General features: G+C 48.4%; 1 protein-coding gene across 4 annotated transcripts in view; it reads right to left on the reverse strand.

The window, feature by feature from the left end:
• The window catches only part of ASAP2 (ArfGAP with SH3 domain, ankyrin repeat and PH domain 2), a 119,086-nt gene extending 96,911 nt beyond the window's left edge, over positions 1 to 22,175 (reverse strand). For 3 of the 4 annotated variants that reach the window (XM_068155342.1, XM_068155340.1, XM_068155339.1), the window contains exon 1: positions 21,859 to 22,174. In XM_068155342.1, coding sequence (XP_068011443.1) covers positions 21,859 to 21,984 — 126 coding nt within the window. In that variant the 5' untranslated portion in view covers positions 21,985 to 22,174. Of the gene's footprint in view, positions 1 to 21,858 lie in introns of all 4 variants that reach the window. The other variant, XM_068155341.1, reaches the window with a different exon arrangement.
• Between the last annotated feature and the right edge of the window lie 5,763 nt (positions 22,176 to 27,938).

A 27,938-nucleotide genomic window follows, 5' to 3' on the forward strand; every position in this document is an offset into this window, starting at 1 on the left:
CCACAGCCGCCCGCGCCCAGCAGAGAAACCCATTAAAAAAAAAAGAAAAAAAAAAAAAGTGGCGAAACCTGTGACTCGGTGTTTTCGATCCCCTTCATGAACATCTTCCTGATACTGCCAGCAACGGCTTGGACTCGGAAGCCAAGCGGACCAACGCTGGGAGGCCGAACAGCGGCAACTCTGCCCTGCAACTCCTCTTAGAGAAAAAAAAAATGCTGCGCTTGCAGGCTCGTGATCATGGCATTTTTGCACCCCCACCCCGCCGCGAGCCCCGGCCGTCCCGATGGTGGCCCCCACCACCCCGGCAGCCCTCAGCCCGGCAGCCCTCAGCCTGGCGGTGCCCACCCCAACGGCGCCCCACACTCCGGTAGCTCTCCTGGCGACGCCTCCCGCGACCCCCCATGGCCCCCGCAAGTACCGGCGGCTCTGATCAAAGCGGCATCGACCGACGCCCCGCTGATAACAGCACTGACACCGGCAGCGGCCCCAGCAGGAGCCACCCTCATGGCAGCGGCAGGAACGGCCCTAGCGACCCCTTCCCCCCAGCAGTTTCAGCTGCGCTACACCCCCCCCCCGCCTCCTACATTCCAGACATTATCAGCAGAGTATAGCACTCCGACGGATATTTCAATTGAGTCCCGATGGGACGATCGGGAGGTGGGAGGGACAGGGAACTGTCCCGCTGCGCTGGTGGAAAGGTATTGTGGGAAATGTAGTCACAGATGGGGAAGGTTAACAATGACTAATCTCTGAAATGACTAATGTTAAAGGAAGCTAGACAAGCTATAGCTACCTATGGGCTACAGTCAGGATACACAACTGCTGCAATCAATCAGTTATTTTCAACACATTTGTTAATCCCTTCTGACACACGTATGTCAGCAAATGGTGTTTATTACGAGGTCTGAGAGCGATCATGGAGGAGATGGGTGCCTTACAACCTGGCCTCCCAACTCCCAGTCCCCACAAATTGGGACCTGATTATTATTCATTTGAAGGATCGTTTTTCTTTACGATTTGCTTACACCCTGAAGATTTAGCAAAGTCTGCATCTACTGAGTCATTGATTAAGGCAGACTCCACCCACCAATATCAACAGGTAGCCTCAAGGCATGCTTGAATTCTCTGGCACTCTCTTCCCACTTAGACCCATTGTGACTTTCACATCAATAAATCTATGGATGATATTCTGATTGCAACAAAAAAGTTAAATCGTAAGACAGTCTCTCTGAGTTTCAGCCCCTGTCAGCAAGCAGAGACATTGAAAGTCACACCGCCTCAGACCTTGCAAGTTATCAATTAAGTGGCAATTCACTTGCAAATGCCTGGGAAGCCATGCCCCGGCAGCCAGCAGATTCTTTACAAGGTGTCACCGCTAACCATCTCGTTGGGGCGAGATCTTTGCCAGATCATATCAGCAAATGCAGCTTCCTGAGAAGTTGTGGTGGGTTTGGAAAGGATAAGGCCAAGAAGCCCCTTCCCTCCCCCCCGTGAAGTAAAAGGGAAAAAAAAAAAATTGAAGGGAAAGGAAAAAAAACTCTCAAGCTGAATTAGCAAAGCAGTGGAGCTATATTTACAAAGCAATGTAGGGAATGCAGGGGAATATTTACAAATTTACAATATCTACAATATATACAAAGATATACAACAGAGTAACACAGAAATGAGAGTGACCCCCCTCTGGACAGAGGGGGTTCCCCACCTCCGCTCTCCCCTCTCTCCCCCCCTTTTCCCAGAGTGGGATAGAAAGAGAGAGAAAAGAGAGGAAAAAAAAATGTTAGAAGCAGTTTGTGTTAATTGGAAAGGAGTTAATATACAGGCCTGGTATCTTGTTTTCAAGGCCGAGGCCTTGGCAGAAAGCCCAGCACAGAGACAGAGCTGCAGAGCTGCTGCACCGTGGAAAGGCAGAAGCAAGACTGACAGAGAAGTGCTGGAAATGTCCAGTTCACTCCCAGTTCCGAAGGTGCTTCCTCCCACTTCACCAATGAAATAGTTTAGATTATTCCTTCCGTTTACCAACTTCCGTCCACCATATTCCCTTTCTTAAGGGGGCAACGTCAACCGGCCACAGAAGTCTTTGCAATTAAGTCAGGATTTAGTGATCAAAGAATGGTCCAGAATCCAGGACAATAACTCTGATCCTGTGCTTTTCACTACTCAGCAGGGTCTAACAAGGCCACTTGGTTCCTTTGTCAATACCATATGGCATTCAACACTAATTCAGACCTGACTCATGATATGAAGGCAGAAATGCTGGATATTTTGGCATTTGATAATGCTAATGAAGAAACTAAACAAGTTATCAGCATTTTATCAACAGGTGCCACTGTCTCATGACTGCAGGACGCAACAATGAATCGACAAGCAGCAATGTATCTAGCCATGGCCATAGAAGCAGTCTTGAAATCATCGTCCCTCTGAGAAACCTAGGTACCTTAAATCAAAGTGCCTGACAGTTGGACAGACTCGAAAGTGTCACAGACCTAATAATTTTACTCGAGATTGTCGCAAAAGCTGCTCCCGCAGTGCAAGTACACCCCGCGACGACACCAAACCAGGGTGCTTGGACTGCGCCCCCTTCCCCTCCCCCCCAGCCCCCTCTGGCAGCGCGTTAGCGGACCTGACAACAGCTGCATATCACCTTTGAATACACAGAGCGTTGCCGAGTTCAATTGGCATGGTCTTTTGGGTCACAGACCCTGTGCTCTGTTAATTGGCAGATTGTCTCCCTCTAGACAGGGCATCCTTATAATTCCTGGTTCAATACATCCTGATTATGACTGGGCTATGAAAATTATGCTCTATACCATTGCCCCTCCTGTTAGCACTCTTGTTGGGACAGAAATTGCTCACCTCATACCATCTGAGTCCCGAGTGCCTAAAACTTCTAACAGGATCCAAGGGTAGGAAAGCTCGGGTTCCACCGATATGCCTAATACCTTATTAGCCCTAGAAATCCAAAAGGGAAAACTGGAACAGATTGTATCTGTCAGACACCCTTGTGGACAAATTATACAATTTTCAATTATTATGGATACTGGAGACGATGTCATCATTATACCTAGTCATAAATGGAATGGTCACTAGTCATTGCTCATGGCAAATGGTGAAGTCATGTGTTTAAAAGGTATCCAAACAACCTGGGTTAGCAAAGAGCCAGTGCAATTAGCTTTTAACTACGGCAAATCAATCACTGTAAGACCATACGTGTTAACCTTTCCAGTTGCTCTATTGGGTTGAGAAGCCTTAAGTCAGCTAGGAGCAAAACTTGTTACCGTTCCTTCTTTGTAGTGGCTACTAGTCAGCAACCAACCCTCAAATTAAAATGGAAAACACATAATCCAGTATGGGTGGAACAATGGTCGTTCAGACACGATAGGCTGCAAGTCGTTAAGACCCTAATACAGAAACAATAGCAACTAGATCATACCTTGCTAGCCACCCACCCCTACCCCCACCCCCAGAAAAGGGAGGATTTTCTGGTACGACTCTTGCCAACCAAAACTCTGCTCTGATTTAAAGCTACAGTGCTAATTTTTTCATTTCTGATTGCAATGTCCTTAAGAGATTTGTTATCTAGAGTTTTGCTAAGTTTTCCTGGTAAGCATAATGAATGGTAAGCATTTGGTATTTACAGATACCTAGTAATTGTATACATGTAATACATAGTAATTGTAGTAAGGTGTAAGTACTTAGTAATGAGTTCACATTGTAAGATTTTCTTTTGGTTTGAACCTTCTTAGTTGTATGCCTTGGCATTTCAAAGGAGCTCCATGTAATATAGTTAATATAGTTATGTAATATAGTTAATGTAGTAAATAAGTATTAATTTTTAAAAGTATTCCTTAGATAAGGTAATGTCTTTATATTTCCTTCTTAGACATAGACTAGAAAAAATACAAAAAATGCAACAAAAAATGGTAAACAAAAAGGTAACAAGTGCAAAGAAAAAATGTAAATGTAGAAATATGTAACAAAAGCACAAAAACTCTGGATACAAAAGATAGAGTACTAAACAACAGAATAATAATAAAAAAGAAGAGCAATAATAAAAACAAAATATTAAAACCAAACAGGACACACTGAAAAATCATAAGGATTACTAACAAAAAAAATATAAGAATTGTTAGCAAAAAATAAAAATAAGGATTATCAAGACTACTAGATTAAAACAAAAAAATTATACAAAGAAAAAAAATCAAGAAAATTAAAATGAAAAATTATAATAAAAAAGACTTAAAAGAAGGTTAAAAAATAATACAAAAGTAGAAATCAAAATTAAAATAGAAAATACATTAAATAACACAAACATGTGAAATAAAAAATAATTACAATAAAGAATATAAGATAAAAATAAAAGATTAAACACTAGATAAAAAGAAAAAATGGAAATTACAAAAAAAAAGAAATAGAAAATAAAAAATTGATTAGAATAACAAATTAAAATACAGATTAGAAAATTGCAATAAGAAAATAAAAATGATAATAAAGAAGGTAAAAAAGAAATTTAAAAATAACAAAAAGTAAGTGAATAATAATAAAAATGTAAAGAACAAAGAAAAACTTAAAACACAAAGATAACAAAAATTAATTGAAAAAAATTATTATATAAAAATTAGATTAAAATTAACAAAACAAGAAAGTTAACAAAAATAATTAAAAAGTGCAGATAAAAAAATAATAAAATGTGATGAAAAAACCAACACATTAAAAAAGCATAAAAATTAAAAAAAAAAAATTTAATTAAAGTTTAAACAAAAGAACTAGATTAAAAGTAAAAATATTAAACATATCAAAATAATAAATTCATAATAGAAAATAATAACTGAAAATTAAATAAAATAACAAAAAGAAACAAAAAATAAATAATAAATATTCAAAATAAAATAAAAATAATTTTTAAAAAATTAAAATAAATTACAAAATTAAACAAAAACACTTGCAAACATGTAAAAATATTTTTTAAAAAATAAAAAACTTAACTTAAAAAATACTTATATAAAGAAATCAAACAAAAATGTAATAGATTTATTGAAAGTAGATTCAAAAATATTGAAGAAATGAAGCAAAAATTAATTCCAAATTTAAAAATAGCTTACATTAAAAACAAACAAAAAAAAACAACAGTCAAAATTAGTTACAAAAGATGTAGAATCATAGACTCGTGGAATGAGTCAGGGTTGGAAAGGACCACAAGGATCATTTAGTTCCAACCACTGCCATGGGCAGGGACACCTCACACTGGATCAAGCAGGCTAGAGCCTCGTCCAGCCTGGTCTTAAACACTTCCAGGCATGGGGCCTCGGCCACCTCCCTGGGCAACCCATTCCAGGGCTTCACCACTTTCACGGTGAAGAATGTCTTCCTCACATCTAGCCTGAATCTTCCCATCCCCAGCCTTATTCCATTCTCCCTAGTCCTGTCATTTCCTGACATGCTAGGATGTCCCTCCTCAGCATTCTTGTAGGCTCTCTTCATATACTGGTTGGCCACCATCAGGTCACCTCGAGCCTTCTTTTCTGCTAACTGCAATCATTGCAATAAACAATGGCAAAACAATCAAGACCATGAGGACACAGCATTTCCCATGCAGTTGAACATCGATCGCAATAACGGCTATGATAATCTGGGATCAAACAGCATCACTCAGAAGAATTTACCACAGCATCGTGCGAATTAGGACTGAATATTGTGGTTGCTTGATAACTTTGTATTCTCTCGCTAACTACATATGCCTCTGAATGTAGACATCCTAGAGGATACAGTTTCATCTTTACATTTTGCTTAGTAGATATTATTAACCAAAAAAAAAAAAAAAAAAAGAGCGAAAAGAGAACATACCCCATAGCAAAAAATTAGCAACCCTAGAAATGCTGTAACCCTAGAAACATCAACCCTAGAAAATGTTGCAACCCTAGAAACATCAACTTTGCAATGTGCATTAAACAATTCATGATTTTTGACCATCCTAGAGAAAATAAAGATGCAACATAATCCTAAAGCAGATTGTAAGAGACAGTGCTAAGGATTGCATTTGTGCCTCAATCTCTGTGTGCAATGTGTTCAGGCATAATCAAGTCTTCCCTGTCAATAAGAGGAGTGAAATGTAAAGATCGGAACTGTTAAGATCTAAGTTCTTCTTTACAATGTTTGTTATCTTTGACCATGTGTTATGCCAACTCTGTAGAGCATTGTAACTAGATCAACTTAAGCATTGTGCCTTGTATGGGTTACACCAGTCTGTTAGACATGCTGCGCTACAGAACTCTTGCTTTTGCTATACAGCTTAGCTTTACCTTGCTTGCTTCTGTGTTTGCAGTAGCATCTTGTATGGGATGAGAACAACTCCCATGACCAGATTGCTCACAAAAACAAAAAGGGGGATTTGTGGCAATGCCAGCAACGAGCAGTGTGAGCAATCTGGCAGGGCAGGCCTAGAGCCTGACATGGTGGTAGGCCATGCTCAGCATAAATGCAGAGCCAGCTAGCAGTGTAGCAAAACAGTGCCGTGCCTGCAGTATGTAACTAAAACAAGACACTGGTAGCTATAAACATGGAAAGTTATCTTGGGACAACAGGTCATGCACCTGTGTAATGGGTTGGGGCAAACCCCCTCCCCACCACGCGCAGAAATAACGACTCAGACAAACGGATTGCAAAAGTGATGAAAAGTTTAAATAGAACAGTGAGTGCGTGCAGAGAACTAGAAACACAGTGACAAGAGAGAGAGAGACCCAAAACAGACCAAGAGAAATCCCGTTCCCACCTGAGGGTGCACCCAAACCCCCAGGGCTCCTCCTTCCCCCCCCACTGCTAGGCTAGTCTCAGCTGGCCAGATCTGAGACTGCCCATCCCCCCGTGGCCTTGGGCCTAACCAGGCCCATGGCCAAGAGATCTCTACCCCAGTTACCGGGTGGCGAGGAGGAAGGAAAGAGGAAGTGCCAGACCCCACCGTGAGACTTATAGTGGTGCAAGGGATCATGGTAGGAAATAACCTAATTTCCTGTGTCCACCCACTGGGCTGGACTTCTGGACACAGGAAACACCCCTGTAGCAGAGGACACCCAGCCCAAACTACGACAACCTGCATCAACAAACTTCGCTGTGTCATTAATAGTTGGACCAATAATCTATAATAGTGTGATGTGTGGTCATCATAGGGAACCAATGGAGCTATGCCAACAAGGCACTCTGAGTTTATATAAGTTGTAGCAGTTCCCTTGCTACGCACTTCTGCCTTTCCTGTCTCTCCTTCTACACTTTACAGTGCTATACTTGCACTACAGGCCTGCACCCTAGGCCTGTACCTCAGGCCTGCACCATCAGCCTGCAACACTGGAACAATAAAGGAACAATACTCAATCATATTGGTCAGCCGTATTGATTCCAATCTCCGTCGCCGATATCCATATCCTCGTGCAGAACTTGTTCCTCACATCCAATCTCAATCTGCTCTGCTCTCATTTCAAACCCTTGACCCCAGGTCCTGTCCCCACAGGCCTTTGGGAACCCTCTGCAGCCTTCCCGCTGGCCCCTGTCAGGGAAGTGGCTGAATCACCATCCCCAGGTATCTTGGAAAGCCATCCAGAAGGCTAACAGAAAGACAGTGGGCACCCAAACAGAGACCACACACAAGCATGCAGATGTTCAGGTAGGTGGCTGCAGTGAGTGCTGGAGCCTGGCACTCGATATGGAGGATGGAAGGAGCAGCTCCTGTGTCAGGTGTGAGCAGGTCAGTGATCTGATGAGCATGGTGGTCAAACTAAAAGAAGAGGTAGAAAGGCTAAGAGCTAGAAGAGATGGCGAACGGAAAATTGACTATTCCCATAATGTAACCTCTTCTAAACCAGAACAGGGAGTAACACTTAGTGGAACAGGGAGTTTGATACCTTCCCAGCAGCAAGCCTCTCAACCTCCCTGTAGTAACCCACATGAGCAGGGCCAATGGGAACAGGTCTCTGCCCGACGGAAGAAATGCAAACAAAGGAAGTCTGCTCCTGTGAGCAGCACGCTGCCTCCAGTTCAGTTACAGAACAGGTATGAGGCTCTGCAGGAGGAACAGGTCATTGGTAAGGTCGAGGACTCAAGAAGGTCAGAAGCTGCACCAATGACAGGTTGCCTCAGGCCAGCCATCAAAACTTACCCAGAAAAGAAACCTCGTAGGGTCATCGTCATAGGAGACTCCCTACTGAGGGGAACAGAGGGCCCAATTATTGGGTTGAACTGAGGTGGAGTTAATTCTCCTCACAGCATCATTTTAGTGCTGTGGTTTTTTTGCAGCAGCAGTTGATAACACAGCAGTGTTTTGGCTACGGCTGAATTCAGTATCTGAGCTGTGTCCTTTCAACATTTCCCTGCCCCAGGAGTACATTGAGGGGTGGGCAGGATCTTGGGAGGGGACACAACTGAGCCAGCTGACTCAGACTGGCCAAAGAGGTATTCCATACCATCTGACGTCAGCTCAGGTATAAGAAGGATGTGAAAGAAGGAAGTGGTGGGGGATTCGTCCATGGCGTTTATCCTCCCAAGGAACCACCAAGCTTAGAGAGCCCTGCTTCCCGAGACCGACCACCGTCCTGCTGATGGGAAGTAGAGATTAACATCTCTCTCTCTTCTTTCTTTGCTTCCGCGCGGTCTATTTGCTGTTTGCTTATTAGTGTTATTAAATTGCTCCTATCTTATCCCCGGCTTCTGTTATATTTTCTTTCCCTTCTTCCCCTGTTCACTTAAGAGGGGGAGTGATAGAGCGGCTTGGTGGGTATCTGGCCTCCAGGCCAGAGCCAAACCACCACAGTCCTTTTTGGTGCATTGGCCGGGAAAACGAAAATATAACATAGCTGTAGTTTCTGCAGTTTTTTTTTATATAAGCTTGCTTATGATACAGGCTTCTGTGCTGGTCACGTGGCTTGCTGATAATTTCTGCTTTGTTTTGGAAATACTTCATTTGTTTAGGAACATGCCGAAGCAAATAACGTCTATGTGTCTCTTTCTCCTGTTTGTAGGGCTGCTGTTCTGTGGGAGCTATGCTAGAGAGATCATCATTTCTGTCTCCCCACCTGAAATGAGTGTAGAGAATTTTATTATGCAGGCCCCCAAAATTTTGATCCATCCATATGTGAGCGCCCTAGTGCTGCTAATTAACATTATTGGCATGTTGCGGGTTTTGTGGAGTTTGATTCCATCATGGCATGAGAAGAGACAGTCTTCGGGTGGGGATATATTGAAGTGTGACTTGAAGCGCTCAGTCCCTGGGTGGCAGGGTGTGTGGAAGGATTTGGGCAGATTCCTAGGACGGTTATCACCTCCCATAGCCTGGGACTTTACCCCAGAAGAGGCGAGCGATCCTACTAAACTAACTCGCCATCTGATAGAAGGGTGCCTCGCTTATCCCAATGAGAACAAACAACTTCTTGCACTTTACTGGGGCCTGGCCTGTGCTTACCGAGCCACAGTTCAATACTCTATGAGGACTATGGCTGAGGCAGGCACCCAAACACTACCTGAGGACACCGTGGTGGAGATGGGGACCCAGACAGCAACCAGAGAGATTGCCCCAGTTGTAAAAAAGAAGCAGTGGACAAGGAGGTCAACAGGTCCCTCTCATCGATTGATAAGGGATGAGGAGGATTATGATCAAGAGGCTGGTCCATCAAGTGAGAGGTCAGAGGATGTGAGTGAGATTAGACAAGAGGCAGAGACTACTCGGTCCTTGACCTCAGCAGAACTGAGAGACATATGCAAGGATTATAGTCGCCAGCCAGGAGAGCGAATTGCTGCTTGGCTGCTCCGGTGCTGGGATAATGGGGCTGACAGCCAACTGCTGGAAGGCAAAGAGGCCCAACAATTGGGACCCATTGCTAGAAACAGAGGTATTGAGAAAGGCATTGCAAAGGAGACAGGCATATGCAGCCTCTGGAGACGACTCCTGCTAAGTGTGAGGGCCAGGTACCCATGCAAGGAGGACCTTATGAGTTCTCCAGGGAAGTGGAATACAGCAGATGAAGGAATCCAATACTTAAGAGAATTAGCGGTGTTGGAAGTTATCTATAGTGATTTAGATGATCAAAGTGTCTCCACAGATCCAGAAGATGTCCCATGCACACGGGCCATGTGGAGGAAAGTGATCCAAGGCGCTCCAGCATCGTATTCTAACAGCCTAGCAATGATGTACTATTTGGATGAGGACGCACGGTCTGTGGAGATTGTGTCAGCCTGGCTCCAGAATTTTGAAGATAACCTCTGCACTAACTCATCTCCACGCGCCAGTGCCTCATTGACCAGGTCTACTCCAAGAAATCTGTCCCCTCCTGCCTCAATCGGAGAGAGAGGGAGCCCTAGACGCACACCACGTGGAATACTCTGGTTTTTCCTTCGTGACCAGGGGAAGGACATGAGGAAGTGGGATGGTGAACCCACTTATAAACTGGAAGCTCGGGTACGTGAACTGAAAGGAAAAACAACAACTAAAAAGGGATCATTTAAGAAAACAGCAAAGGTATCTGCTGTAAAGAGCCAGGAAAGTAATCAACGATCTCTCAGGAGAAGAATTGAGGTTACACCCCTTGATCCCGATGAGGGGACCTCTGGCCAGGTACTACCCAGATCAGACAGTGAATGCTCTGATGAGGACCAGGAGTAGAGGGTCCCTGCCTTCGGCCAGGAGGAGGAGAGGGATGACAGAGTATATTGGACTGTGTGGATTCGATGGCCTGGCACATCAAAGCCACAGAAATACAAGGCGCTGGTAGACACAGGGGCGCAGTGTACATTGATGCCATCAGGGCATAGAGGTGCTGAATCTCTTTGGATTTCTGGAGTGACAGGAGGCTGCCAAGAGCTGTCTGTATTAGAAGCTGATGTGAGCCTAACAGGGGACAAGTGGGAAAGACATCCCATTGTGACTGGACCAGAAGCCCCTTGCATTCTTGGTATTGATTATCTCAAGAGGGGGTACTTCAAGGATTCAAAGGGTTATAGATGGGTTTTTGGTGTGGCCACGGTGAATACAGAGAAGATCAGACAGCTGTCTACCCTGCCTGGCCTTTCAGAAAGTCCTTTCGTTGTGGGATTGCTACAGGTTGAAGAACAACAGGTGCCAATTGCTACTAGAACAGTGCATCGACGGCAGTATCGTACAAACCGAGACTCCCTGGGTCCCATTCATGAACTGATTCACCAGCTGGAGATCCAGGGAGTGATCAGCAAAACACACTCACCTTTTAACAGCCCCATATGGCCAGTGCCAAAATCTGATGGAGGATGGAGATTAACTGTGGACTATCGTGGCCTGAATGAAGTGACACCACCACTGAGTGCTGCTGTACCAGACATGCTAGAGCTCCAGTATGAGCTGGAGTCAAAGGCAGCTAAATGGTACGCTACTATTGACATCGCCAATGCGTTCTTCTCAATCCCATTGGCAGCAGAGTGCAGGCCACAATTTGCTTTCACCTGGAGGGGTGTTCAATACACGTGGAATCGATTGCCCCAGGGGTGGAAGCATAGCTCCACCATTTGTCATGGACTAATTCAGAGTGAACTGGAAAAGGGTGAGGCCCCTGAACATCTCCAGTACATTGATGACATCATTGTGTGGGGCGATAAAGCAAAGGAAGTGTTCGAGAAGGGAGAAAAAATCATTCAAATACTCTTAAAGGCTGGGTTTGCTATAAAGAAAAGCAAAGTCAAAGGACCTGCGCAAGAAATTCAGTTCTTGGGAATAAAGTGGCAGGATGGACGCCGTCATGTACCTATGGATGTGGTCAACAAGATAACGGCCATGTCTCCACCATCCAACAAGAAAGAGACACAATCCTTTCTAGGCCTTGTAGGGTTCTGGAAGATGCATGTTCCAGGCTACAGTCAGCTTGTCAGCCCTCTCTATCGAGTAACTCGAAAGAAGAACCAATTTGAATGGGGTAGTGAGCAGCAACAAGCTTTTGAACAGATCAAACAAGAGATAGCTCGTGCAGTGGCACTTGGGCCCATTCGCACAGGACCATTGGTGCAGAATATCCTTTACACCGCAGCTGGGGAGCATGGTCTTACTTGGAGCCTCTGGCAGAAGACACCAGGTGAAACCCGAGGTCGGCCGTTAGGATTTTGGAGTAGAGGATATCGAGGATCAGAAGCCCACTATACACCAACTGAGAAGGAGATCTTAGCAGCCTATGAGGGAGTTCGAGCTGCATCAGAAGTAGTGGGTACAGAAGCAACTCTCCTCTTAGCACCAAGGCTGCCTGTGCTGCATTGGATGTTCAGAAGAAACATCCCTTCTACTCATCATGCCACCAGTGCTACATGGAGTAAGTGGGTAGCACTGATTACACAGCGAGCTCGACTGGGAAAACCAAACCACCCAGGAATTCTGGAAGAGATTATGGACTGGCCAGAAGGTAGGGATTTTGGAGCATCGCCTGAGGAAGTGGTTCGTGCCCAAGAGGCACCACCATACAACGAGTTACCTGAAGATGAAAGGCCTTATGCTCTGTTTACTGATGGATCATGTCGTGTAGTAGGAAGCCATCGGAAGTGGAAAGCTGCTGTATGGAGTCCTACACGACAAGTTGTTGAGACTACTGAAGGAGAAGGTGAATCAAGTCAATATGCAGAGGTGAAAGCCATCCAACTTGCTCTAGAAATTGCTGAAAGAGAAAAGTGGCCAGTACTTTATCTTTACACAGATTCTTGGATGGTGGCTAATGCCTTGTGGGGATGGCTACAGCAGTGGAAGAAGACCAATTGGCAACGCAGGGGCAAGCCTATTTGGGCTGCCTCGCTGTGGCAGGACATTGCTGCTCGGGTGGAGAACGTGCCTCTGAGGGTACGTCATGTTGATGCTCATGTACCTAAGAGTTATGCTAATGAAGAACATCAAAACAATGAGCATGCAGACAAGGCTGCCAGGATTGATATAGCTCAAGTGGATCTAGACTGGGAGCGAAAAGGTGAACTGTTTGTAGCTCGATGGGCCCATGAAACATCAGGACATCTAGGGAGAGATGCTACGTACAGGTGGGCTCGTGACCGAGGGGTGGACTTGACTATGGAAGCCATCACACAGGTCACACATGACTGTGAAACCTGTGCTGCCATCAAGAGGGCCACCAGAGCCAAGTCTCCCTGGAACAGAGGGCGGTGGCTGGGTTTTCGCTATGGCGAGGCCTGGCAGATTGACTATATTGGACCACTGCCACGAACACGCCAAGGCAAGCGCTACATCCTCACCATGGTGGAAGCAACTACAGGCTGGTTAGAAACATACCCTGTAAATCATGCTACTGCCCGGAACACCATCTTAGGCCTTGAAAGGCAAATCCTGTGGCGGCACGGTACCCCTGAACGGATCGAGTCTGACAACGGGACTCATTTCAGGAACAATGCCATCAGCTCCTGGGCCAAGAAACATGGCATCGAATGGGTGTATCATATTCCCTATCACCCACAAGCCTCTGGGAAGGTTGAAAGATATAATGGACTGTTAAAGACTATGCTGAAAGCATTGGGTAATGGAGCATGGAGGCACTGGGATGTAAATTTAGCAGAAGCCACTTGGCTGGTTAATTCTCGAGGATCTGCTAACCGTCCTGGTCCTGCCCAAACAGAACCCTTGCACACTGTGGGAGGAGATAAAGTCCCTGTAGTACACATGGGAAAGTGGCTAGGAAAGGCAGTGTGGGTTGCTCCTCCCATGGGGAAAGGCAAACCCATTCGTGGGATTGTCTTTGCTCAGGGGCCTGGATGTACATGGTGGGTAATGAAAAGAAATGGGGAGACTCAGTGTGTGCCACAAAGGGACCTAACATTGGGGGAAAGGTAATTTAGAATGTGAATAATGTGAGTTGCATGTTGCAGAAAGTAATGAAGCAAGAAGAACACAGACTGATGAAGTTTTCCAAGGATCAAGAATGACACAGTGGTTGAGACCATCTGGAGTTGGTGCCCAAGAACAGAATATCCTGCTTCTGTCTTGAATATTCCCAAATGACATCTACAGGAGCAGAAAGAAAACTTTAAGAGAGGACTGAGACATTGATATAAGTCTCTATATGTTGAAATATTGAGATAGTTTAAGTATGTAGATCAGGTTGTGAATGTAAGCAAGAAGTCATTTCTGTGTTCTTTTGTTATTTTGGTGTAAGAATCAAATGAGATGGTTAAATGTATTGAAATGTGTAAAACCTGAGCTTGATGCAAATGGTATGGAATAAGGGGTGGAGATTCTATTGGGTTGAACTGAGGTGGAGTTAATTCTCCTCACAGCATCATTTTAGTGCTGTGGTTTTTTTGCAGCAGCAGTTGATAACACAGCAGTGTTTTGGCTACGGCTGAATTCAGTATCTGAGCTGTGTCCTTTCAACATTTCCCTGCCCCAGGAGTACATTGAGGGGTGGGCAGGATCTTGGGAGGGGACACAACTGAGCCAGCTGACTCAGACTGGTCAAAGAGGTATTCCATACCATCTGACGTCAGCTCAGGTATAAGAAGGATGTGAAAGAAGGAAGTGGTGGGGGATTCGTCCATGGCGTTTATCCTCCCAAGGAACCACCAAGCTTAGAGAGCCCTGCTTCCCGAGACCGACCACCGTCCTGCTGATGGGAAGTAGAGATTAACATCTCTCTCTCTTCTTTCTTTGCTTCCGCGCGGTCTATTTGCTGTTTGCTTATTAGTGTTATTAAATTGCTCCTATCTTATCCCCGGCTTCTGTTATATTTTCTTTCCCTTCTTCCCCTGTTCACTTAAGAGGGGGAGTGATAGAGCGGCTTGGTGGGTATCTGGCCTCCAGGCCAGAGCCAAACCACCACAAGGAGGAACAGGTCATTGGTAAGGTCGAGGACTCAAGAAGGTCAGAAGCTGCACCAATGACAGGTTGCCTCAGGCCAGCCATCAAAACTTACCCAGAAAAGAAACCTCGTAGGGTCATCGTCATAGGAGACTCCCTACTGAGGGGAACAGAGGGCCCAATATGCAGACCAGACCCATTTCATAGAGCGGTCAGCTGCCTCCCTGGTGCCCAAGTAAAAGACATTGTAGATAGAATTCCCAAACTCGTGAGTCCTTCAGACTACTATCCACTCCTGGTCTTTCAGGTGGGCAGTGACAATGTAACAATGAGAGGCTCACAATCTATTAAAAAAGACTTCAGAACCTTAGGGCAAATTCTAAAGGGATCAGGGGCTCAAGTCGTGTTCTCTGCTAACCCTCTAACGTCAGCAATGGATGAGGAAACACTGAGGAAGGGCCAACAGATCAATTCATGGCTCAGGGGCTGGTGCCATTGACAGGGCTTTGGGTTCCACAATCATGGATTGGTTTTCAAGGCACCTGAGCTGAAAACAACTCATGGGACACACTTGTCCCAGAGGGGGATAAGAATCCTGGGGCAGGAATTGGCAGGGCTCATGGATAGGGCTTTAAACTAGATTTGAAGGGGGAAGGGGTTAATAGTCTCCTGCTGGCCAGTGACAAACAGAGGGGCAGCTCACCAGCAGTAGAGAGAAGGAGAGCTGGTAAGGGCTCTCAACTTGCTGCCCTGAGGCAAGCCACGAATGATCCACCAGGACATTCTGTGGAAACCGAGGGGAATTGGCACAAGAGGAGGACAGGGCCAGCCCAGCTGAAGTGCTTCTATGCGAATGCGTGCAGCTTGGGCAACAAACAGGATGAGTTAAGGGCCACTGTGCTGCTGGGATGCCACGACATAGTGGCTATTACTGAAACTTGGTGGGATGAATCCCATGACTGGAATGTAGGGATAGATGGGTATAAACTCTTTAGGAAGGATAGGCAGGGAAGGAGAGGAGGAGGTGTTGCCCTCTATGTCAATAGCCAGTTGGAATCAGCGGAGCTCCACCTGGGGAGGGATGATGAGCTGGTTGAGAGTGTATGGGTTAAAATTAAAGGCAGGACAGGGGAAGGAGATATTACTGTGGGGGTCTCCTACAGGCCACCTGACCAGCAGATCCAAGCAGATGAGGCCTTCCACAGGCAAATAGAAGCGGCTTCCAGGTCACAAGCCCTGGTCCTCATGGGTGATTTCAACCACCCGGACATCTGCTGGAGGGACAACACAGCAAGGCACCAGCAATCCAGGATGTTCCTGGACTGCATAGAAGACAACTTCCTCCTCCAAATGGTAGAGGAACCAACAAGAAATGGTGCTATGCTGGACCTTGTTCTCACCAACAGGGAAGGGCTGGTAAGCAATGTGAGGCTCAGAGACGGCCTTGGCTGCAGTGACCATGAAGCAGTTGAATTTAACATCCTCAGGGCAATCAGGAGGAAGTATTCCAAGCTTACGACCCTAGACTTTAGGCGTGCAGATTTTGATCGCTTCAGGGATCTGCTAGCCAAAGTGTCGTGGGACAAAGCCCTGGAGGGAAGAGGGACCCAGGACAGCTGGTCAGTATTCAAGGACCACCTCCTCTGTGTCCAGGAGCTCTGTATACCAACAAAGAGAAAAGCAGGTAAGAATGCTAGGAGGCCTGCCTGGATGGGCAATGAGCTACTGGACACACTATTACTTAAAAGGAAACTCTACAGGAAGTGGAGAGAAGGACAGGTAGAACAGGGGGTATATAAGGAAGCTGCCCGAGCAGCAAGAGTCCTGGTTAGGAAAGCCAAAGCAGAGTTTGAGTTGAATCTAGCCAGGGAGATTAAAGGGAACACTAAGAACTTCTACAGGTATATTAATGGGAAGAAGAAGACTAAGGAAGGTGTGGGCCCCCTCAGAAATGAAACTGGTGACATGGTCACAAGTGATGAGGAAAAGGCTGAGGTACTTAATAACTTCTTTACCTCAGTCTTCACTGCAAGGGCCTCTAGCCACACTCCTGATGTTATGGAAGACAATGCCAGGGACGGGGAGGAAGAACTGCCCATTGTAAGTGAAGACCAGGTTTGTGATCATCTGAAGAACCTGAAAGTGTTCAAGTCCATGGGACCCGACGGGATACACCCACGGGTACTGAGAGAACTGGCAGATGAGGTTGCTAAACCCCTCTCTATTATATTTCAAAAGTCATGGCAGTCTGGGGAAGTCCCCACAGACTGGAAAAGGGGAAACATTGCCCCCATCTTCAAAAAGGGCAAGAAGGAGGAACCAGGGAACTACAGGCCAGTCAGTCTCACCTCTGTGCCTGGAAAGATCATGGAGCAGATCCTCCTGGAGGCACTACTGGCTCAGAAGAATAGTGAAGAGGTGATTGGGAACAGTCAGCATGGCTTTGCCAAGGGCAAATCCTGCCTGACCAACCTGGTGGCCTTCTATGAGCAGGTGACAAAATTAATAGATGAGGGGCGAGCAACTGATGTTGTTTACCTGGACCTGAGCAAAGCCTTCGACACTGTCCCACACCACATCCTGGTCTCCAAACTGGTGACACATGGGTTTGATGGGTGGACCACTAGATGGATAAGGAACTGGCTTGATGGCCGCACCCAAAGAGTGGCTGTCAATGGCTCCATGTCCCAGTGGAGGCCAGTGACAAGCGGAGTCCCTCAGGGATCGGTCCTGGGACCTGTCTTGTTCAACATCTTTGTGGGGGACATGGACAGTGGCATTGAGTGCACCCTCAGCAAGTTGGCTGATGACACCAAGCTGTGTGGTGCAGCAGACACGCTGGAGGGAAGGGAGGCCATCCAGAGGGACCTTGACAGGCTGGAGAGGTGGGCACAAGCCAACCTCATGAAGTTCAATAAGAGCAAGTGCAGGGTCCTGCATCTGGGTCGAGGCAATCCATGGCACAAATACAGGCTGGGCAGTGACTGGCTGGAAAGTAGCCCTGAGGAGAGAGACTTGGGGGTGCTGGTGGACAAAAAGCTCAACATGAGCTCTCAATGTGCACTTGCAGCCCGCAAAGCCAATCAGATCCTGGGCTGCATCAGGAGAAGTGTGGCTAGCAGGTCGAGGGAGGTGATCCTCCCTCTCTACTCAGCCCTGGTGAGACCCCACCTGGAGTACTGTGTCCAGTTCTGGAGCCCCTATTACAAGAGGGATGTGGAGGTGCTGGAGCATGTCCAGAGAAGGGCCACAAGGATGATCAGAGGGCTGGAGCACCTCTCCTATGAGGACAGTCTGAAGGAGTTGGGGCTGTTCAGTCTGCAGAAGAGAAGGCTCCGAGGTGACCTAATTGTGGCCTTCCAGTATCTGAAGGGGGCCTACAGGAAGGCTGGGGAAGGACTTCTCAGGATCTCAGGTAGTGATAGGACTAGAGGGAATGGAATGAAGCTGGAGGTGGGGAGATTCAGGCTGGATGTGAGGAGGAGGTTCTTCACCATGAGAGTGGTGAAACCCTGGAATGGGTTATCCAGGGAGGTGGTCGAGGCCCCGTCCCTGGAGGTGTTTAAGCCCAGGCTGGATGAGGCTCTGACCAGCCTGATCTAGTGTGGGGTGTCCCTGCCCATGGCAGGGGTTTGGAACTAGATGATCCTTGTGGTCCCTTCCAACCCTGAATGATACTATGATACTATGATCCAGACACAGTGCTCAAGGATATGGTGTGGCAGTGGCTGTGGTAGAGTTAGATGATGGTTGGAGAGGATGATCTTGCAAGTCTTTTGCAACCACAGTGATTCTGTGATTTTTGTGGGCTTCAGTTCAAGTCTTTATGGGCACGCTGCTTCAGTGCAGAGTGGCACACCTGGGTTCCGGTCACTAAATCACTCTGTGAAATAATTTCTAACAGTCTTTAATGACCACAGCTCTTAGGGCCCTTTGCAGGCTGCACCAGGTTTTGGTAACTGCTTTACCCAGCTGGCCACTCACTGGTGTGAGAAACTGGTTAATATTTGGCTTTCGCAAGGGGAATTACTGGGGACCGCGGGGCTCGATCGTTGGGCTGATGGTCTGTATTGTGTGGGGTATTGGGAAAGAAAGGTGAGGCGCCAACAGGTCTAAAGACAGGCCAGGTCAAAAGTGCAGGTTTTGTCTCAGTCCTGATGGAGAGGGATGGGAGCGTGCTGGGGAATATATGAATATGTACGTTTTAATATATGAATATGTATGTTTGCCGTCTATATAAGTTCACCTCGTGTTGTTAGGGTGCGCCTCTAGCAAATTCACTCTGCGCCCAGCGCTGTGTTGCCTTTATTTTATAATAAACTGGTTATAAATTTCAGCAGTGAGTTCATTTCTCACACCAGAGAGACAAGTGAGAGAGCAGCAGCACAGCAACCATTGTGCAGCACACTCCTAAGCCAAGGATGGTCACCATACACTGCTGGCTCCTGGGAGCTGAGCAGCAGGAGTCAGCTCAGGCTGCATTTGTCAGCCCAGCTCCAGCTCCGACCAGCTCCAGACCAGACCGGAAGAGACCTTCAAGTACCTTCAACTGATGCCAAAATGGAATCCTCCTGAGTGAGTGCCAGGTCAGGTAACCCAAGGTCAGCAAACACTGACTTAAGGCAACAGCACTGCCCACACAGGCATCCTGGCAAGGGACACCCTCATGGCTAGCCAACATCTTATCAGTTTCCTCCCTTACCAAGCCTCTTCCACTCCATCACTGAAGGCAAGGCCTCATTAACTATACTTCCAGGGCACTGCTAATTAAGTAAGGTAGGCTCAGGGAAGTGGCAGCCAGCAGTGCTAACGGTGAGCACAGAGGAGCTCCCAAGGAGCTCTGCAAGCAGCCCCCTGTGCTTGCAGAGAGCTGGGCTCAGGCTAACAAGGCACAGCAGCCCCCATCTCCTCTGCTTCTGCACTGCCTCCCTGTGCCTCTGATTCCCAGAGAGTGCAGAGCTTGGCACACACAAGTTCCTTCCTGCAGGCAGCTGCAGAGAGTGCAGACCCAGGAGTGCTGGGCAAAGCCAAGCTCATTTGCAGCTAATTTGTTGGTTTGGTGCAGGCATAAGGCATGCTGGAGATGCAAAGAGAAGTGTCTGCAGCCATAAACTAGCTCTGAGGAGCCACTTGCCGAAATCGATGCACACACAAAGGCAGCACTCAGCATGGTTCCCACTCACCTATTAACTGCTGGGAGTAACACATTCCTCAAACCACACTGCCAGGCTCCCCAGCTTCCAGAACCACACTGCCTGCTCCCACACAAGCAGCACACGCTGCAAGCTGAGGCTTCCCAGGACTGATCACCACGAAGATGATCAGAGGCTGGAGAACCTCCCCTGGGGGGACAGGCTGAGAGAGTCGGGGTTGTTCAGCCTGAAGAAGGCTCCAGGGAAACCTCAAAGTTGCTTTCCAGTACCTGAAGGGACTGCTGGAGAGGGACTTTCAACAAGGGCTGGCTGGGAGTGCCAGGATGAGAGGGAGTATCTTGAAGCTTGGAGAGGGCAGATTGAGACTGGAGATGAGGAAGAAATTCTCAAGAATGAGGGTAGGGAGAGACTGGCACAGGTTGCCCAGGGAGGCTGTGGCTGTCCCCTCCCTAGAGGTGTTGAAGGCCAGGCTGGATGAGGCCTTGAGCAGCCCGGGCTGGTGGGAGGGGTCCCTGCCCACAGCAACTAAAACGATTCCCACAAAGACTCTGAAGAAAACGTTTGGGTTTGACACTGTTGATGTTCAGACGATCAGGTTAATAAGGCATAATTAAATCCAGGTATTTGAGTGCAAGCATGCAGGGAAGAAAATTACCTCAGGAACAAACCAGCAATTCCTTCTGTGCAGATTATTTTGGATTGAGCTCCTTGCTTTAGTGGTTTGGGGAACTGGCAAAACAGGAAAATCTTGAAAAGGGCGTTCAGACAGTTAGCCTGGGCTTTGGTCGCTTAAGAGGAGTTAATAATCCATTGCTAGTGGCAGGTCTTTTGTAAGGAGGGGCATCAACTACTGACAAGACTCCTTCTGCCGAAGAGGCTCCTCTTAAAGCACATGCTCAGTGCAAAACAAAGCAGCTCAGCGCTCTCGGGCAGAGCTCAAGTAACAGGTAGGTGCAGCATATTAATCTGCATCTCAAGTAAAGATTCTGCCCCCTCCAAGTTACTTCAGAGAAGCTGCTGGAGGAACCGGGACTCGCAGAGGCTTCTCCTTTCATTGTGCACATCTGTCCGGGCTGTGGAATGTGCCCTCGCTGTGTTCAGACCTGTCCCAGATTTCCCTCTGATTTTACAACAGGAGGGGAAAGTCTCTTCTCTCCCCACTGCTGGCACCCACCCTCCGCGCTGGGAAGGGCTCTTGCCGGCAGCTTCAACAGCTCCTTTCCAGTCACCTTTACAGAAGGAAAAGCCAAACAGCTCTCTCGGCCAGACAAAAGCAGCTCACACCAAGCACCCGCAGCCCAGGCCGGCCAGCAGAAGGCAAAGAGGGATCAGGCTCCGGCGCGGCCAGGGCAAGCCGAAGCCGCCCGCTCCGCTCCTCGCCTCCCCGTCCCGGAGCAGCGGCTCCTGAGTGACTCCCTCCTTCCAGCACACACCCGAGGCGATCTGTGTGCGGGCAGCGGGGAGCAGACGAAACGCCACCTGTGCCCGGAGGCGGGCACCGGCACCGCAGCCTCCCGTTCCGCCGGGGCCGGCGAGGCTAAGGCGCTTCAGGTGTCGGTGCGGAGGAGCAGAGGCGAGGCTGGAGAGCGCAGGTTTCCCCCAAAGGCAGGGAGGAAGGCGTGGGAACCCGAGCAGCTCGGGGCTCGCCGGGCAGCAGGAGAGAAAGGAGGGCTCCGGCTCGCCCGCAGCCCCGGGGGCAGCAGCAGCAGCGCCTTAGCCCTTCCCCCCGCTTCTTTCTTTCCCCTGTCTAGCAGGGCGAGCCCCATTTCCTCCCGGCGGCAGCCGAGGGCGCTGCTCGGGGCCGGGCGAGGAGCGGCGGCAGGCAGCGCCGGTAGCGCCTCGTTGGGTGCCTGTGCCGCGGCCAGCCCCGGGGGGGCCTGCCCCTGCCCCCTGCCCCCCCCCCCCCCCCCCCCCGCCGCTCACCTCCTCGATGGCCGCCACCGTGTTCCTACACTGGGCCATCCGGGTGGTGAAGTTGGAGGCGGTGGGTGACTTGTAATCCTCATTGGTCTCGGACACGAATTCCGACACGGAGATCTGGTCCGGCATGGCGGGGCAGGGATGAGCGAGAGGAAGGGGCGGGGGGGGCAGGCAGGCGGCTCCGGGGGGAGGGGAGGGCCCGGGGGGGACTCCCCCCTCACATCGCTCGGCGGCGGGGGCAGCGCCCTCCTCGCAGCCTCGCCGCCTGCCGCGGTGGTGTCGCTCCACCGACGCACAAGGGAGCTGCCCGCACCCACACGCCGCCGCCCGCGCCGCGCGGTCACGCAGCACCGGGGGCCGCGCACACGCCCAGCTCCGAGCCCCGGGGAAGCAGCGAGGGAGGGAGGGCACGGCGGGAGCGGCCTCCGCACCCCGCCCTGCCGTTCGCTTTCTCCCTCGCACAACACATACAGAGGGCGGCGGCGAGCCCAGGCGCCGCCTCCTAACCCACTTCCCTTCCCTCGCGGCACGCCCAGAGCAGACCTGCCACCGCCCCCTCGCCCCCCCAGCGCCTGCCCTCAGAAAATGGCAGCACCCTGCCTCCCCTCTCTTTCTCCAGCCCAGCCCCGCCGCGGGGCGAGCAGCGCGGCTCTGGCTGCGGGCACCGGCCGGGCGAGGCCGGCGACGAGTGGGACGAAGCCAGCCGCGTCGTTAAGATCGTGTGGAACACCACCGGCAACAGCAGCACCAGCCCAAGGGCAGGGCAAGGTGAGGTGTGACACCTGGCCGGTGCGGCAGGCACGGCTGCCAGCCACAGGACAGGGCTCGGCGCGGTCCCCTCCGCGGCTGCCCGCAGCGCAAGCTCCTCGTAAAGGACATCGTCTCTGCTTCAACAGCTTCACCTGCTTCGGCAGTGCGCTGCTTACTTAGCTGCGAGGCAGCTAAAAGTGAGGAGACGCAGCCGCAGACGTTCTGCAGAGGTCCACCCAGAGGTTTTTATTCTTTAATATCGCAATTCTTAGAAAGCTTTTTCTGCACTTTGAAGAGGAAGCATTGCAGCGAGAGGAGACACTGCACTCTTAACACTAATTACACATCCAGATCCGAAATAGATGCCTTTTCCTGCTCCCTAAACCTTCACATCGGTCTCAGAGAGTCTGAATCCAGTATTTTCCATCACAATATCTAACTTCTGGTAGAGCTTTTTCTGTGTTTCAAGAGGAAGCATTGCAATGTAGGAGACACTTTGCACTCTAATACAAATCACACATCCAGATCTCAAGTGAATGCCTTTTCCTGCTCCCTAAACCTTCACACTGGTCTCAGAGAGTCTGAATCCAGTGTTTTCAGTAACAATATCTAACTCCTTGGAAAGCTTTTTCTGTACTCCAGGAGGAAGCCTTGCGAGGAGAGGAGATACTTCATGCTCTGACACAAAGCCCCAAGGATTCATGGAGGCAGAGAGGGTCAAGCCCAGCCCGGCTGGGGTTGGGGACTGACGAGCAGAAGGGAGGCTTCCATAGTGTCACCACGCAGGGATGGTGCTTCCTTGCCTTGGGAATACAGGGCTGTGATCCACAGCAGTGCTTCCCCTCGGCCTCAAAGCCCTGGGGACTTGCAGCCTCTTAGTGCAGCAAGCTTTGCAGGTCTGTGCTCTGGCCCAGAATCTTTCCCGTGGCTCTTTGCCTGGCCCCTGCTGATACAGTTATTAGCTTTCCATAAGTGAGTCTTTATTAGTGGGGTTTAGAAGGCTGCAGGGGATTCGGATGAGCAAGCAGGTGCTGTGCTGCTGCAGTTTGTAGCATGCCCAGAGAAACCACCACAGGCCTGCCCAGATGTTGCTACTTTCCAGCATCCTCCCTGTGTCAGCTCTCCTTCGCTGTGAGTGCCCAAGCTTGCCAGACACCTTACTGTCACTGCTGGCAGCAAAGCAGATGAGTGAGCAGTGACTGTCTGAGCAGCCTTGGCTTTGTTTAACTCTTGTTAGTGTTTCCATGCTAATTGTTCCTTATTCTCTCTCAGGGGAATCACCTTTTGCCTTCTCTCTCCACATAACTTTGTATTATAACCCCCTTTTCATTTCTATTTCCATGTAGCTATATTGTAGACCCCTTTTTACTTCTCTCTTCATATCACCTTGTATTATAAACCCCTTTTTACCTCCCTCTCCATATAACTTTATCTTATAAACCCTTTTTACTTCTCTCTCCATATAACTTGCTATTATGAACCCCTCTTCCTGTGCATGTTTCAGTTACTAGGGCACCTACAGGTATGACTTGGTCTCATTAGAACAGATTTAAGCCCTCCTCTGTATTTGTGTGTCACATAACAGAGTGTATTTGTGATCAGAATGACTATAAATACTCATTACACTCTTATTACCTGAGTATAAATACTCATTCTGAGCATAATATATATATAAAGATAAATATGTCATTAAATATCTATAAATATATAATTTAAAATTATCCAGAGTATAATATATAAATATATAACACAAAATTACTCTAATATCTAAATAGATCCATAAGTATATAACACAAAATTACTCTGAGTATAATATCTAAATAGCTCCATAACTATACAAGTATTCATTCTGAACACTGAGCACCTGAACCTTCCACCTGACAGTCAAAGGTTAGCTCTTCTGCTGCTCAGGATTCCCTCCTGTCCTGCTGCCTTCAGAGCAGACCATGCCCACACTGTCCCCCCTCCTTTCCCTGGGCTGCCCTTACCTGCCTTCCCTTTCCCCTGGGCAGATTGAGACTGGAGATTAGGAAGAACTTTTTGACAGTGAGAGTGGTGAGCCTCTGGCACAGGCTGCCCAGGGAGGCTGTGGCTGCCTCCTGCCTGGGGGTGCTGCAGGCCAGGCTGGATGAGGCCCTGAGCAGCTGAGTCTAGCTGAGAGGTGTCCCTGGGCATGGTGGGGAGCTTGGAGCGGAGGAGCTCTGAGGTCCCTTCCACCCTGAGCTGTTCTAGGCCTCCATGATGCTATGATTTGTGCTGCACTGTCACCTAGAAAGGTTGGACCAGATGGTCCCTGGGTTCCCTTCCAGCCTGGGATTCTGTGGTATCTTGATACCAGTACTCAACAGTTTGGGGTTGATGGCAGTGGTTGCTCACAGCCACTGCCTGACAACTTTTGCTTGTCCTTGCAGTTCTGCCAGGAGCTTAAGGAAATGTTCACTGCTCAGCCTTTTCTCCTCAGGAGCACTCTTGGGCACTGTGATTAAATCCTTTCTTACTTTTGTTCCTTGCTAAGCCAAGCTGCTCAGCTCCCCTCCTTTGGAGCTGCTCTGCATTGCTGTGCATTGGCCACACAGCAATCTGGAGCAGGCAGATGGTGCCTGGGGGGTTAAGTGACCTGTGGCAGCTCGCTGCTCTGCAGGAGGGCTCTGCTGGGTGCCTGCCAGTCCTACCTCTCTGTGGTGGTTTGAGAGAGAAGGCCTAAGCTTTCTCTCCCCCACAAAGAGGAAAAAAACCACAGCTGACTCAGCCGGAGAAGCAGAAGGGATTCTATATTTTACAAGCAATGTGGAAAATGCAAGATATGTACACAATATACAGTATTTACAATATATACACAGAAATATACAGCAAAGTAAAAAAAAACAAGAATACAGGAACGAAATTCCCTCCTCCAGAGGAGGGTTCCCCCCCTGTACCTCCCTCTCTTCCCCTACCACCCTTTTTCCCAAAGAGGGTTAGAAAGAGAGAAAAGGTAATTATTAATAAAGTAGAATTCTAGTAGGCCTCATGCGAGTTAGTTGCTTATCTGTTCAGGTTCACTCTGGCAAGGAGCCCAGAAGCAGGCAAGCTGGAAGGGAGAAGGAAAGGAGCGAACTGAGGAAAGTTCCAACTGAACTCAAAACTTAAAGTTGCATTCTACCAATCTACCAATGAAATTCGTTTAGACCTGTCTTTTGTTTACAAATCATTCAGCCAGAGTGTCCCAGCACTGTCCCTTTCTTAAAGGCACAGCCTCAAACGGTCACACTCTCTCACCAGAGGGACATTTTCTCAGCCCTTCCATCAGTTTTATGGTTCTGACACCTGCGACAATTACTCTCCTGCTCTTCTGCTCCCTCTCTGTTGCACTCAGGAGCATCATCAGGTGCACAAATAATTTTTTCCTCTATACCCTTAGTTGCAGGAGGGAATACCATAAGGAACAGGTTAGCAGCTGCAGTCAACAAGTGGCTTAGAGGCTGGTGCAGTCAAAAGTATTTTGGGTTTTTCGATCTTGAAAAACTTTCTACTGCACCAGGCCAGCTGGCAACAGATGGAGTACATCTGTCCCAGAGGAGGGGAAAGTTCACAGTGTATGAGAATGGCCTATCCCTCAAAGGGAAAAAGATTCTTGGAAGGGAATTGGCAGGTCTCATAGATAGGGCTTTAAACTAGTTTTGAAGGGGAAAGGGGCTGAAACCAGTCCCCCCAGGCTGGGGTCTGGGGGTGATAAGCCAGAGCCAGAGGTGAAACCAGCAGCCTGGCTGAAGTGCATGTACACTAATGCACGAAGCATGGGCAACAAACAAGAGGAGCTGGAAGCCTTGCTGCAGCAGGAAAGTTATGATGTAGTTGCCATCACAGAGACGTGGTGGGACGACTCACATGACTGGAGCGCTGCAATTGATGGCTACAGGCTCTTCAGAAGAGACAGCCACGGAAGAAGGGGTGGAGGGGTGGCCCTTTACATCAGGGAGGCACTAGATGCCATTGTGACCGTTTGAGGCGGTGCCTTTAACAAAGGGACACCATGGCCAAATGTTTTATAAACAAAGACAGGTCTAAACTAATTTCATTGGTGGATTGGTAGAAAGCAACTTTGATTCCCAGTGGGACTAGTCTCAGTCTTGCACTTTCTTCTTCCCGCAGCTCACAGCTTCTGGGCTTTCGGCCAGATTGACCTTGGAAAAAGATAAGGCCTCTGCTAACACATTTGCTCTAACCATATTTCTGCTTTTAATTAACAAATTATTCCTTTTTCTCTCTTTCTAACCCTCTTTGGGTAAAAAGGGGAGAGAAGGGGGTACAGGGGGAAACCCTTCCTCCAGACGGGGGGAAGGGAATCTCATTCTGTGTTACTTTGTTGTATATTTCTGTGTATATATTGTAAATATTGTAAATTCTGTATATAAACCTGCATTCCCTAAACTGCTTTGTAAATACAGCACACAATCCCTTTGCTAATCCAGCTGTGTTTTTTTTTCCTTTCAGTTTTCTTCCCTTTACTTACAGGGGAGGGAAGAAGGCTTGCGGCCTTCCCCTCGCCCCTTGCCAGCCATTGAGCTGGAGATCAGGGACCATCAGGTTGAGTGCCTGTGGGTGAGAATTAGAGGGAAGGCCAACAGGGCTGACATCCTGGTTGGAGTCTGTTATAGACCACCCAAGCAGGAGGAAGATGTTGACGAAGCATTCTATAGGCAGCTTAAGGCTGTCTCAAGATCGCCTGACCTTGTTCTCATGGGCGACTTCAACTTGCCTGACATCTGCTGGGATCTTAACATAGCAGAGAGGAGGCAATCTAGGAGGTTCTTAGAATGCATGGAGGACAGCTTCTTATCCCAGGTGCTGCATGAGCCTACTAGGGGCAAGGCTATGCTTGACCTTCTCTTCACCAACAGGGAAGGACTGGTGGGCAATGTGGTGGTCGGAGGGTGTTTAGGGGCCAGTGACCACGAGATAATTGAATTCTCAGTATTTGGTCATGCTAAGAGGGGTAGCAAGAAGACCTCCACTCTGGATTTCCGGAGGGCGGACTTCAGGCTACTCAAGGAACTAATTCAGAGGGTTCCTTGGGATAAAGCCCTTAAAAAAAAAGGGGTCCAGGAGAGCTGGACCTACTTCAAGGAAGAATTGTTGAAGGCGCAGGGACAGGCTGTGCCAATGTGCGGGAAGATGAGCCGCCGGGGCAGATGGCCAGCCTGGATGGTTAATGAACTTTTAATAGAACTAAGGGAAAAAAGAGGGTGTATCATCTTTGGAAGAAAGGGGAGGCAACCCATGAAAAATTTAAGGATGTTGCTAGGTCTTGTAGGAAGAAAATTAGGGAGGCAAAAGCACATTTGGAGCTTAGA

Source organism: Melanerpes formicivorus, unplaced genomic scaffold (genome assembly GCF_026170545.1).
Source record: "Melanerpes formicivorus ecotype bairdi unplaced genomic scaffold, bMelFor1.0.p_v2 SCAF_31, whole genome shotgun sequence".
In the NCBI taxonomy this organism is placed as follows: Eukaryota; Metazoa; Chordata; class Aves; order Piciformes; family Picidae; genus Melanerpes; species Melanerpes formicivorus.